Source organism: Malaya genurostris, chromosome 3 (assembly GCF_030247185.1).
Source record: "Malaya genurostris strain Urasoe2022 chromosome 3, Malgen_1.1, whole genome shotgun sequence".
In the NCBI taxonomy this organism is placed as follows: Eukaryota; Metazoa; Arthropoda; class Insecta; order Diptera; family Culicidae; genus Malaya; species Malaya genurostris.
In genome coordinates this window covers 797,181-810,643 of record NC_080572.1, presented here as the reverse complement: position 1 = coordinate 810,643, position 13,463 = coordinate 797,181, and the positions used below count along the sequence as shown (strand labels likewise).

At 38.7% G+C, this 13,463-nt stretch overlaps 1 protein-coding gene across 6 annotated transcripts in view; it reads left to right on the top strand.

Annotated features, from left to right (window-relative positions):
- LOC131439289 (homeobox protein 5-like) overlaps positions 1 to 7,463 on the top strand; it is a 60,013-nt gene extending 52,550 nt beyond the window's left edge. For 3 of the 6 annotated variants that reach the window (XM_058610130.1, XM_058610128.1, XM_058610125.1), the window contains 7 exons: positions 4,054 to 4,250; positions 4,336 to 4,447; positions 4,848 to 5,296; positions 5,658 to 5,795; positions 5,863 to 6,112; positions 6,183 to 6,652; positions 6,719 to 7,463. In XM_058610130.1, coding sequence (XP_058466113.1) covers positions 4,054 to 4,250; positions 4,336 to 4,447; positions 4,848 to 5,296; positions 5,658 to 5,795; positions 5,863 to 6,112; positions 6,183 to 6,652; positions 6,719 to 6,799 — 1,697 coding nt within the window. In that variant the 3' untranslated portion in view covers positions 6,800 to 7,463. The remainder of the gene's footprint in view (positions 1 to 4,053; positions 4,251 to 4,335; positions 4,448 to 4,847; positions 5,297 to 5,657; positions 5,796 to 5,862; positions 6,113 to 6,182; positions 6,653 to 6,718) is intronic. The other 3 variants (XM_058610127.1, XM_058610126.1, XM_058610129.1) reach the window with 3 other exon arrangements.
- Positions 7,464 to 13,463: the final 6,000 nt, after the last annotated feature.

The window sequence follows — 13,463 nt, the reverse complement described above, 5'->3', positions numbered from 1 at the left end:
CATTATTACAGATAATGCTTCGACATTTAGATCGAAGGAATTTGAAAGCCTTCTGACAAAATATCACATTCAACATTGGACCAATTCCCGACATCACAGCCAGTCCAATCCTGTCGAACGTCTCAATAGAACCATTAACGCCTGTATGAGAACTTATGTCCGTAAAGACCAAACACTGTGGGACACACGAGTGTCAGAGATAGAATATGTGTTGAATAACACTCCTCATGGTGCTACGGGGTTTACTCCGTATAAAATCCTCTTTGGGCACGAAATAATCTCTTCGGGAAAGGAGCATCGGGTAGACAGAGATAGGGAAGAGATATCTGACGAAGAAAGAATAAAAAAAAAACAACATATTGACCACTTTATTCAGGAGTTAGTTCACACAAATTTAAAAAAACAATATGAAAAAAATAAGAAAATATATAACCTACGTCATCGAATGACCGCACCGGTATACTCGGTAGGACAAAAGGTATGGAAGAGAAATTTCCACCAATCGTCCGCCCCAAATAGTTACAATGCCAAATTAGGTCCATGCTATGAGCCTTGTCAGGTCATAGCTAGAGTGGGCACCAGCTCGTATGAGCTTATAAATGACTCCGGCAAAGCCATAGGCGTTTTCTCGGCCGCTGATCTTAAACCACATACCTGAAAAAAAAAACAGAGCTAAAATAGATTAGCAGCTAACATTGAAATGATCAATATAGCTTCCTCTCTGACAGCTGCAGAGTTGGTCCAAAATACAAATCGAAAATTAATTTTCGGAAAATGTTTAAGCAAATATCCTCGCTTACACCAACGAAGAGCAATTTTGAGTGGATGGTTCTTCAGACGGTAAACAATTGACTTACCTTTTCGAAGCATTTACACAACAAAATAATCCTGGAATGTACAAATGAAAACAACTGATTATAGAAAACCAAAATTTTGTTGTTAGAGCGCTCAAATATAAAAATGCTGCGGAGAGTTGACTTGATTGCTTACTGTATAATCCTCGATTTGGCGAGATGATACTAAGATGGAAATCCACCGAAATTGCTGAGAAGCTTCGTTCTCCAATTACGTGAGAAATGAGAGTGTGTAGGGAAATGTTTACCCAAGGGGGTTAAAATGCTGAACTTCAGGCTTTTTATTAGACAGCCTCAGAAGATGTACAGCAACTTCATGAAGTAAAGATGGTATGTGTATTTGTTGGACGTAAATAGCACTTTACCACCACTGGCAACTGTCCAGAAAGTGAAAGACAATGTTTTTCTGAGAGGGGTGGAGGGGTAATGTAACCGTTGGTTCCATCTGCTACTTGTGCCTCTACCACAAGCTAAATATCTGCTATACATTTATAGGAGTTTGTTCTTAGTTACCCATATTTTGGCCTATAGCATACATGTATTGGTTTGACAGGGGTTCACGATGGCCTGTCTCGTGGGATATTTCAGGAGAGAGTCATCTCTCTCTGATCACAGTAATGAACCAATTCATCAAAAGGTATCCTATAATAGATCGAAATGCCTCTACACCGTTTGTGTTCTGGAACACGATCCGGCAGGGATGAAACGCAAATTAGGAACATGTCATTTAATCATTGATTCGGCAATATTCGGCCGGACAGTTCCGCTCACGAATAATTATTGCTTTATTAAGGCTCGGCATGAGGATAATCTTTCTTTCTGTCCGTGACTTGCAACTCGGTTAGTAGTGCGCGCGTAAACTAAGCTCATTAAAAAGTTTTTCCTATAGCTAAATTAAACACAAAAGTTTTCTTAAAACTGAATATTGGATTCTTAAGACTATTAGTACGCATTACGAGAATGAAAATGTATGAAAAAGTGCTAAACGCTGTATGTATTTTTCGATAAAATAAGGAGAAGAAGGTCCATGACAGGGCCTTTTTCTTTTGCTTTCTAAAAATAAAATCCGTTGATAGTGGAGGAATTTGATATACACGAGCTGCTGGTGTTACACACGGACAGAACCGAATTCGCCATCGCGAATTTAAGAAGCCTGACGCCCGGTACAGAGCTTCGTCGAACACTTTTAGTTGGCTGTAAATGGGGCAAGTGAATCGCGGCGGAATTTGACGAGGAAGTCCTGTTTCGTTTGACCGTGCCAGTGAACCGTCCTTGGCCGCGGTACAAGCTGTTGTCAGATCTGAGCTGGTTCCAGATTCCACATTCACACGGAGTGGATGTAGCATGCAAGTAAAAACACACCCAGGTATACCTGTGACGTCACAAAGATTCTGTCTAGCTATAAGTAAACTATGTTAAAATTATGTGAAATTCAGTTTAGCGTAGGGATAGGAGGAACCTTTCACCAGAATATAGAATTGTTTATCTTACATTCATCATTTTATTGTTAATACGTTAACCGAGCCATAACGGTGCTACCAATCCTCGCTGAATTGTGAGTCCGCCCTTTAAAGATTGATTTCTTCCGCCTTTGAGCCACCCTGTACCGTGAGGATTTGTGGTGCATTTTCAACCCGGTGAAAGAGAAAGTTCATGAATAGGTGAGTGAGTGGAAGTTGCTAATTTCACTCTCTTCTGAGTGTCAGGATGGCGGGTAGGTTTTCGTGAATCGTTGTTAAGCATAACGACCCGGTAATTACTTACACAAAGCAAAGTAAGGTAGAGTTACAGAAACTAGTCTTAAAACTAAAACATGCGGATTAATAAAATAAAAGGTATCATCTCCCTGGTAGGAGGATTAAGCACGTTGTTACGTTTTTACCGTTCGTGAGGCGGTTAGGATTAGAACATGTTCGATATACGCTATACAAACTCGGTTCTATTGAAGAACTGTGTCTACCACAGCTCAGGTTGCCGAAAATAGTATACGCGTATGTACGGAATACATAAGAATTCAGATTTGAGTGCTGCATCTGAGTGTATCTTTTGCCTAAAATTAATCCAGTTTTGCAATGACTGAGCGGAAACATATATTGGAGAAGCCAAATAAATGAAAAACTAACAGAAAAGATGATTCAGAGGAAAAAGATACGCTCAGAGACACCATTAAAGAAGGTGACAAGCGATTATAAATACACTCTCCTACTCAATGCTTGATCGGAGAAATAGGTATAAAGCGAGAAGACTAATGTTTGATGGACAGAGAAGATGTTTGGAAGTAAGGTATGGGTCGGGTGACGGCCAGGATGTAGACCATGTTCGATGTACGGGCTACTGTGTCTGACTGGCGTTTTAGAGTGACTAAAACAAGATTCAGAGTGGCGAAATGGTAGCGCGTATGCACGGAATGCATAAGAACGCAGGTTCGTGTCCTGTCTCTGAGCGTATCTTTTTCCAATAAATCATCTTTTCTGTTAGTTTGTCATTCATTTGGCTTCTCCAATATATGTTTCCGCTCAGTCATTGCAAAACTGAACTTAGTTATGGCGGCTTTACGTCAAACCAACTAAAATTAATGTTTTCAGTGAGTTTTCATTCATTTGACTTCTCAATCTGTATGTTGTTACGTTAAGTACAACAAGTGAAATTCATGTTAAAAATCTTATCACTACTGCAGAGGGCAGATTTTAGAAGACGTTCCATAGTGAAGTAACGAGGTTTCTCGTCAAAAACTAATATGCGCTTTTGTTTTTCCGATTCCGATTTTCCGATTTTTGATCGAAGCTTCGGACACCCATACTATTGTATACCTCATTGTACTCTGCTCGACGAGATCGGAAAAGATATATAAAATTCTACGTTAACGGATTCTTAGTGAAATCGTTACACTATAGTAGTGCCATTGTCGTCCTGTACACTTACGAATCGGCTGCCAAGACTGTTGAAACAGAAGGTCATGTTGCGCATCGGAATATTGTTCATTGCTATTGTCACAACGCTTGGTCGTTGTGGTGTGTCTATATTCTTAAATTACTGAAGACTATTATCATTTTGAAATTATAAACAATCACTAGATAATTAGTTTTTGATTTTTGAATTTGTTATGTCCTTAACATACATTTATTACTTTAGCTGCTCACGATGTCGCTATTCTTTTTCCCCGTTAACTTCCGGTTGTGATATTGATCATGTCTTTTAGTAAACATACCCCATCTGCCAGTCGCCGATCCACTTAATGTTCCTCAACGTCGTCAGACCTCCAACCGCAAGGCAAAAGCCAAAGCCTCCAATATACAGCAAATGATTGAGCGCGGTCATGGTACCGGTGGACTAGAGGAACCAGCAGATTTTGCCTCCGATTCTGACTCCGATCCAGCTTGGACGCCTCAAGACAAAGTATGTTACCACCGTACATATCAGTGAACAATTTTCCATTACTAAGTGGTTGTTTCTTTGCCTGTCGTTTATACCTCTTCTCCAGGAAGATGATGAAGAAGAACAGGATATGTTGGGACCTAAGAAAGCTAAAAAACCCAAAAGTGTCGTTGGAAGTCCCCGTGGCAAGCAACGACCTCGTTCAAATATCCTGTCAGGTGTGTAAACTACAATCAAACCACTATTCACACTCACACTCATGTTCTCTCTTAGTCATTGTTCTCACTGACTTGAATGCTTTGTGCCGTTTAGTCATCTTGCATTTGTATTTTATGTTTTCTCTTTTATGAATCAAAAAATCACATCATAACTCAAAACAATATTCCATCTATTTCTCATCCCATCGTGCCACGCAAACCCCAATCAAATCTTGCAATATTTTGTCACTATCAAAAACCTGGACAACTAACCTGAACAAACAATCCCATAATCGCCAAACAAATGGTAATTGTTACTTTTGCATTTACACTGTATGATTATTCATTACAATATAATGCTTGTATGGTGTATGCTGAGCAAATCTAAGTTTGATTGAGTATGTTTCGTGTGATGTTCTAGTGGCAGCAGCAGGTGCCGGTATTGCAGATTTCGACTACGGAAGCGAAGAGGACAACACTTTGCCTCGAGGAGAAGTTACACAGACTATGGTGAACTCACCGCAACAACAACAACAACAACAGCAGCAGCAGCACGCAATTCAACAACAACCGATTTTACAGCAGCAAATTCAACAACAACAACAATTGCTTCAACAACATCAGCACCAACATCAACAACAACAGCAGCAGCAGCAACAACAGCAACAGATGTATCAACAAACGACGGCCCTTCCGAGTAATCAACTGATGCAAAACCAGTATATTCAGCAGCAGCAACAACAACAGCAGTTACAGCAGTACAATCAAGGCGCTATGGTCAACCAGCAGCAACAACAACAACAGCAGCAGCAACAACAGCAGCAGCAACAACCACATCAGCAAACAACTTGCAGCAACGACGATTTTCAGGTATAGTTTTCAATCTAAACAATTTTGTTAATTGAGTATTTAGTACTAGGAGTCGTGGACATACTCACGAAAACGCCAACAACCAATAAGGTTACTAATTTTCGGTATGCAGATAACTCTATTGGTTCGATAGTTTTGGAATAAATTCTCGACTGCGACAGTGGCCCTTATTACCGTTCTCACTTCAACTTTCATTTTCACTTTGTCCTCGGCATCTTAGAGCCAAGGCAGTGTTCCTTATTAGATATATCGTTGAAAAAAAAATACTTTTTTCACTGAAGGGACTTTTGTAATAACTTGATTTTCACCGTAGTCCTACGTCAACTAGCGCACGAATGATGAAAGTTGTCTTTTTTTCTAGACCGGCGATTTTGTTGTGATTCGCACGGAGCTGGTGCAGGACTACCCATCGATTTGGCGGGTGGACGGTAAAACTCTGTTGCAAAAATATGAGCCGTTCGACCAGAATGGCAAAACGCTGCATCGCAACGTGTCAACCGTAAGTTGCTCATTCCTAGTGCCTTCTGATACTTAATAAGGAAGAATCATTTTATCTTGGTTTCCAGTATGCTGCATGGAATGCAGAAAGTAAGAAACTTTACGTGAAAATTCCGGTTCGCTTTCGGGTACACAACCATATGGAATCCGTGGTCGAATTCATGCGCAACGAGATGTCAATCGACGACACGGAGCAGTTTCTGGAGAAGTCGATGAATGAAACCAAGGTTTACCAAGACGTTTTCGAGGTCTACATTCAGACGTTAATTTCGCAAGCATTGGATTCAAACTTCCTGAAAGAAATTTTCCAGGAACAAGGTTTGTATATTTATTGTGTTACCGGTTTGATGGTTCATTCTTTTCATACTTTATTCTGCTGATCTATTAGATGACTACTTTTTGTCGCGAGTGCAAACAATCGACAGCTTGACGGACGACCGGAAGCGGCGACTGATCCAGATAACGCCATGGTCAAGGAATATGATTACCTCGATTGCGACGTTTCCTGCATATGACATAATGACCGAGTTGGGCCACACAAACATGAACCATCCGGTGTGTGTCGCATGCCATCAGCCGGGAATCTCGGTTCGCATCGTGCTCCAGGGGCAGACGTACAACACTGCAACGTTAGCACCCTGTCAAATACAGGACACACGCATCCAATATGAGAAGAACTTTCTGCTCTGTCGCATTTGTTCGTCGCGGTTCGAACTTCTACATAAGATCTGTCATCAGAAGTACATGATGTTTGTCGAGTGCGCAAAGCGCGTTAATCAGCAAATTTCGAACGATTCCTCCAAAGCAGCTACCATCATTCTTAATGAATTACTGGCTGATGAACATTGGCTAACCATGGTAAAGTTACATCTACATTTTCATTGTTTTTAAATTAATCGAATTTCACTCCGTGTCAACTTTCAGCTGTTCAAAGAAGTTCGTGGAATTTGGGCAGAAATTGAAAACATGGAACGCCAGTATCGATTTCAGGTAGCGTCGCAATGAGGAACGGATAAGACGGTAATAAAACCGACCTAGTAAATATCAGCAGAAAAGAGTAACAAATTCTGTAGAAAATAAAACAAAAACAGAGAAAGTTGATGTTCGTGGCATGTGAGTCATCCAAGATGAACAAACACACGGCAAAGTTAAAGCACCAATATTTAAAAAAAAGTGTTTGGCTAGAGGAGGCATCGAAAATGCGTATTTGGTGAACAAATTACTCGTTGAAAAGCTAAAACCACTACGCTATCCATAATTTAATAATAATTTTCACACTCATTACAATGGATCGATAGATAGTCGTCTAGTGACTGCCAGAGAAGTAGTATTTTCAGAACCAACCATTATCCATTTCAGTAATACGCAGCATTACCTATATGTATAAACAGCATAACCGCCATTTATTCCTTCGGACATTTCTCTGCATTACTTTATGATTCATATCAACTCTAGAGTTATCTTTCTACAAACACTTACATGGCTTCGTCTAGAGCACCGAATTTTATTTGATCAATTACTGCTGGACAAGTTAGCGTAAACCGGAGATAGAATTCGCTCATCGTTAGGTATTTTTATAAAACAAAACTAAATAGTACGCTACATCCAAGTCATCTATGTACTGTAAAAAATATCTTAAGAGAAAAAAATATCACACATGTAAAACTAAGGTATCGACACGCTCCGTTACTCCGGAAGATGTATCACTACCACACGAATATATGAAACCAAGATATGGATCTAAAAATATCATCAAAGTTTTGATTCAACACTACGAAACAGCTTAATACTTTAAAGAACTAAAATCTACATTCTCATCTACATGCATATTAGTAATGAATTGGTTTCCTTTTTTTCTGATTCAAGTTAGACATGGGTCAAGTGGATGGTCAGAATCGGAACAAATTGATTCAGGTGGCACGTTTCCCTAATTATCTGGTGAATTTTGAGATGATTTTTTTTTTGTTTGATCAGTTTTTACCCCCACCGGGTTCGTACATCAAAAAAATTAGGAAAACTTACCGGAAAAGTCGCCAATGATTGCTAGATCATTGATAGGTGTTTGGCGCATAACGAGTTGCATAAGTGTTTGGCCGTCGAAGAAAGGAATACGAGTTGATTTGTGTGAAGTGCATGCTTGATTCATGTGGTTCGTCATTCCGAGCCACGTGCTTAATTGGGTATCAACATTGTTGCCTACTAAATGACTGGTGGAATTCCAAAATGTGTGTAATGGAGTCAGATGAATACTATTGGTCATTGGGAATCAACAAAAAGTTTGTGCTCTAGAAGCGCTGAAGTCAAACTAAGAGATTTTTTTTGAATTTTGCTTTCGAATGATTTAGATTACACGAAGCGCACATAGTAAGTGGCAATTAGATATCAATATTCAAGATGGATTGATACTATTTCTCTAAATTGTATACAACATCGTCAATCTGGTAGATGATGCTACAAGAACTCACTGCCTCTCAATGCATGAACCGTGAAAGATTTTTTCTACATTTTTTCGCTCCATCTCTATTTCGAGAATTGCTTCAGAGCGAATCCCTACCTCAACGTGCTAACCCGTGATGTTCAGAAGGGTTGTCGAGAGAAAATCGTTTTCGAACTGGTGTCCATTCTGTGTTAAATGGACCATGCAGGTGTGCGCCCCGGGTTGGCGGTTCAATGCATAGGACGCTGGTCTTACAAGCCAGTTGTCTTATGTTCGAGCCCCGACCTGGAAGGATTCTTAGTGTCAGTAGGATCCATAGTACTAGCCATGCAATGATTCTGTACACTAAGAATCGGTTGCGAAGTTTGTTGAAACAGAAAGGCCAAATTCCACAAAAGGAATGTAATGCCAGGACTTTGCTTTGCTAGGTGTTTTGTTACTGAGATGGTATTCGTCTCTCTTTGATGGCACTGATTGAATCGTGTAAAGAGTTGCTAGAGAGCGTTCTTTGATACGATAAAAGCCATTCTTGCTGAGAAGAATGCTCAAATTGGTAAGTTCAATATCAACTTAAAATGTAAGCGTCGTCTCTCCAAGGCACCAGAAGTTCCTTCGTATCTAAAAATATCCACTTTATTAGAACTCTAAAGTACGTGTGGTACTTTTTGGCAACTTTAACGTACAGAACAAGTTTTTAGAAAACATTATCGATGCTTAAAAGCTGTACATATGTTCACATTAATTTTGGGTGATGTTTCTTTTTTTGGGCTAAAGCGAATGTGTGTCGAATTCCTTTGATTGTAATCAGCAAAATTTTTATTTTGGGGAGCAAAACGCAATAATCGTTTCTAAATTTCGAACACTACAGGGTGAGCTAGGAATAGACTAGAATCATCGAAATATGATTAAAAAAATTGATCATGTCATTCTCAGTTTTGTCGTGAATACGACTTACTGTACTATAGGGCGCTTTTCCAAAATTAACCATCTGAGTGATAAGTTTTTGATCGTGAATATCTCTTGTTGTATCTAACGTATCAACATAATTTTTGCTACGTGCCATCCGAAATATGATCATCAATTTATGATAACATTTTCAGTTGTATGACATAATCACAAATAATTTAAAAACCAATTTTTTTGAAATGCTTAGCATCAACGAGTATCAAAGAAGAAAACTCATCACGTCTTTATTGTACCTGGGTAGGTATAAAAGGTTTTCACTGTTGACCAGATTCATTATAGGGACGCTGAGTCACTAGCGGCCCTTACACGAGCTTTATTTTTGTCATTTTTAATGATGACTAAGTATTGATGTATTTCAAATTTGATAGAAATCTCGTCATTACTGCACCATTACACGTTCATTAAAATGATACTATTTTTTAGTAATGACTTTTTTAATGACTCGTGTAAGGCCCGCTACTAAAACCGGCAACCATGCAGTTAAGAGAACATTGTTTTTTTATACCACTGTACGTTCTGGTTCCTTGAGCACGTATAATTCGACACTGCGATTCCCTAGCGCCACCACTTCATTTGATTCGTTTAGGATGTCGCCCTTCTGAATGCAAGAAATAAATCCTGTACAGCATTATGATAGTTTTTTTTTTCACTGAAGTATGCAAATCCTAATCGACATCAAACTGAAAGTTTACTTCACATGAGTCTGTAGTGTGTACTTTTCTTTTATCAGTGTGGCACATGGCCAAATGCTCCCACAAAGCGGATAGAGAACTTTTGGACTACCATCTAGTGGAACAAGATATATGCCTGCAAGAGACAAGAATGGACGAAATAAGACCGGACCTGATGAGATACGGTGCCGAAAGCCAGCACAAAAGAATTCATAAGCTTCTGCGGTGTATCAGGCATCCAAACAGTGTTCCGACAAAACTAATTGAAGCGGAGCAAAGTAGAAGGAGTGAATTGGATGAATACAGAAGCATCACATTGTATTGGATCTATGTCATGTACCTACAGGAACAACACTTAAATGATTAATCAAATTATCAATGCGCATTCCATCATAACAGAAGCGTGGAGGACCAGATCATTAATATAGGACAACTTCCTAACGTTGTCGCAGCACAGTCATACACCCCTAAACTGTATTTCGATCGAATCGGATTTTTGTAGAACGAACGAAAAATGTGCATTCTGTAATTCGATCGAGTGTTACTTTAGTATGAGAAACTCGAACTCGTCCGAGATACAGATTGCAAAATTTCGTGTTCGATCCTAACAATCCAACTCGAACGAAATGCAGAATCTTCAGTATAGGCTCTGACAGAAGTACTGAGCAAATGTCTGTGTGTGACAAATATTGTCACTCACTTTTCTCAGAGATGGCTTAACCGATTTTCACACACTGCTCTTTAAGCAAACCTTCAAGTTATTGTATCGAAGGTCAATTTTTGCACTGTCTGAAGTCAACAATAATTGTATACTTTCGTAGCGGCGGTAGCTTTTGTTTGTTTGGTTCACTCATTTCGAAATCGTTCTATTGTTCACTACACAATACTGTACTTGGTTTCTTCCGTCCCGAACGTAAGCGGTTTTGTTTTATCGACTAACTTGGATGAGAAGAGAAAGCGAACTGTGTGAAAATAATGTCACTCACTTTTCTCGGAGATGGCTAAACCGATTTTCACAAACTTAGATTCAAATTCAAGGTCTTATGATCTCATACAAAGTTCCACAATTTCATTTGGATCCAACTTCCGGTTCCGGAATTACAGGGTGATATGCAGCAAAAATGTGGAAATTGTGCATTAAAAATGTGAAAAGATTCGTCACTCACTTTTCTTGGAGATGGCTAAACCGATTTCAACAAATTTATATTCAAATGAAGGTCCTTACTTATCCATACAAAGTTACGGACTTTCATTTTTATCCGATTTCTGGTTACAGAATTACAGGGTGATAGGCAACAAAAATGTGAAAATAACTGTGAAAAAAATTTCACTCATTTTTCTCCTAGAAGGCATTACCGAATTTCACAAACTTGTATTCAATTGAAACGTCCAATGGTTCCATAAACAATTCCTGAATTTCATTTGGATCCGACTTCCGGCTCCGGAATTACAGGGTGATATGCATCAAACATATGAAAATAATATCATTCACTTTTCTCGAAAATGACTGAACCGATTTTGACAAACTTAGATTCAAATGAAAGGTCCTAAGATACCATAAGAATATTCCAATTTTCATTCGGCTTAAACCCCTGCTTCCGGAGGTAGAGTGCTTAGTTAATTTTTCTAGTTTGCCGACCATGAGAGTCTGATAATTTGATAATCCCATAAAAGATCTGCTGAATTTTATTCAAGTCCGACTACCGGCACATTTTTTTCTTTCAAATCTTCATAGAGAATCGTAAATAAATTTGTAGGTTATATTAGTGTATGGTTGAATGAACCGAATGTCTCTATGCCGATATTCAGCTTTTGGTTGCGGAAGTACAAACAATAGTAATAAAATGTAATAGAGTAACAGATATTTTGGCCACTTCATATATTTTGGGCCACCTAACAAACTTTATGGATTTAATCGATGTTAAGTAACCCATGCTGCATCAATTTGAAGCTAACCACATTAAATTACCTTTTGCGGAAGGGTTTCTCGAAGACTGATGGATATTTTTACAAAGTGGACGAAAATAAAATCAATCCTAGAGTGGGCCTAAATACCTCTGTTACTCTAAAATGTAGCTCACTTCACTTTCTCAAATATGATTGAATAGTTTTTCACTAACTTAAATTCAAATGTAGTATATGAATGTAGCTGTATTATGCAACAGAAATCTTCAAAACTATTTTCTAAACTTTTTTAAATTGTAGTATTTCGGGGAATTTCTGCTGTAATATACAGGAGAAAATTAAAATGAGAAAGGCATCATTACACCACTAGGTGGATTAAAACAGATTTTTTCTGATTGCAATCAGTGATCCGACAGTGTACTATGCCTATCCCAGAAAACTTCGAAACACCGTGCCAATTCGAAACTTTCGTGCCGACTTTAGTTCATTACCGGGTAATTATTCTGTTCTCTGGCGTATGATAATGGATCCTGTGATACTCGTTCTCAATAACACCTACAAGTATATTTTAGTGTTAGCGTGTAATTGCACATTAGCTCCTTGAGTTGGCAGTCTACTTCCGGATATCAGACAGATTGGTTGTATCTTACTTGAGTAACATATTTCGTCCACATAATTACAGGTTACCACAGATTCAGCCAAACATGTAGGGGAGACCGGGGCTGGTTGGCCGAAATGGAGGCATCTATAATGATTTTTGTGAATAATTTGGTCTCTCACGCTTTTTTTTCCTCTTTTGGGCACTGGTGAGTAAATTTGTGTTTTTGTAAAGAAATACGTGTAATGCGGATCAATTTATATTCGATTTCCAAAAACGTGGTACATAACATTACTTTTATTTTTGTTAATCGTGATTGTTCACGAAAACATTCATTGGAGCCAGTGGCGTGCCAAGGAAATTTGACGCCCGGGACAAAATAAGATTTGCCGCCCCCATTGTTGGGTTAGTGACAAAAAAAATTCATCTCTGAAAAGATGACTTAGACGAGCAAAAAAAAAAGTCAAAGGATTGGTTTGCCGCCCTCCTAAAAACGTTGCCCCCGGGGTGAATGCTCAAGTTGGCAGGGTGGCCGAATTTTGTGCGGGGTACGTTGGTCGAGTTGTAATTTTAGCTTTGAACAAAGCGCACTTGGATATTCGTGAAATGTTATCCTTTTTTGAACGAAATCGGATGTTTTGCTTATATTCATAATTATAGGGAAAAATATATATGAGAAATAAATTAAAATGATTGACAAATAGAAATAAGAGATTAGAATGATTAAAAGTTGGAGATTCTCGATAGAAAAGATGATTAAAATATTTTATGAATCAAATGCCATCAAAACCTTTAACAATTAGAATTCCTGACAGGATTTGTTGCAGATTTACCCAACCCCAAACGAAACTCGTCAATCAGAATAGAATCTGCTGCAGATGTAAGCGGTCCTGAAAATGTCAGACCTCTTCCCGAGGCGAGTATGCGAACTGATTCGGAGGAGCGTCAAGGTCATAAATCGCGAATTGATCCAAAATTAACAAGTAGCATTGAAGGAGTAGAAAAATGAAACCAAGCGAAAGCGCGAACGCTGGTGAAGGAAAAGGTAGAAGTTCACTAATGCTGCCGAAACTAAGTTCAAAATAGTAAAAA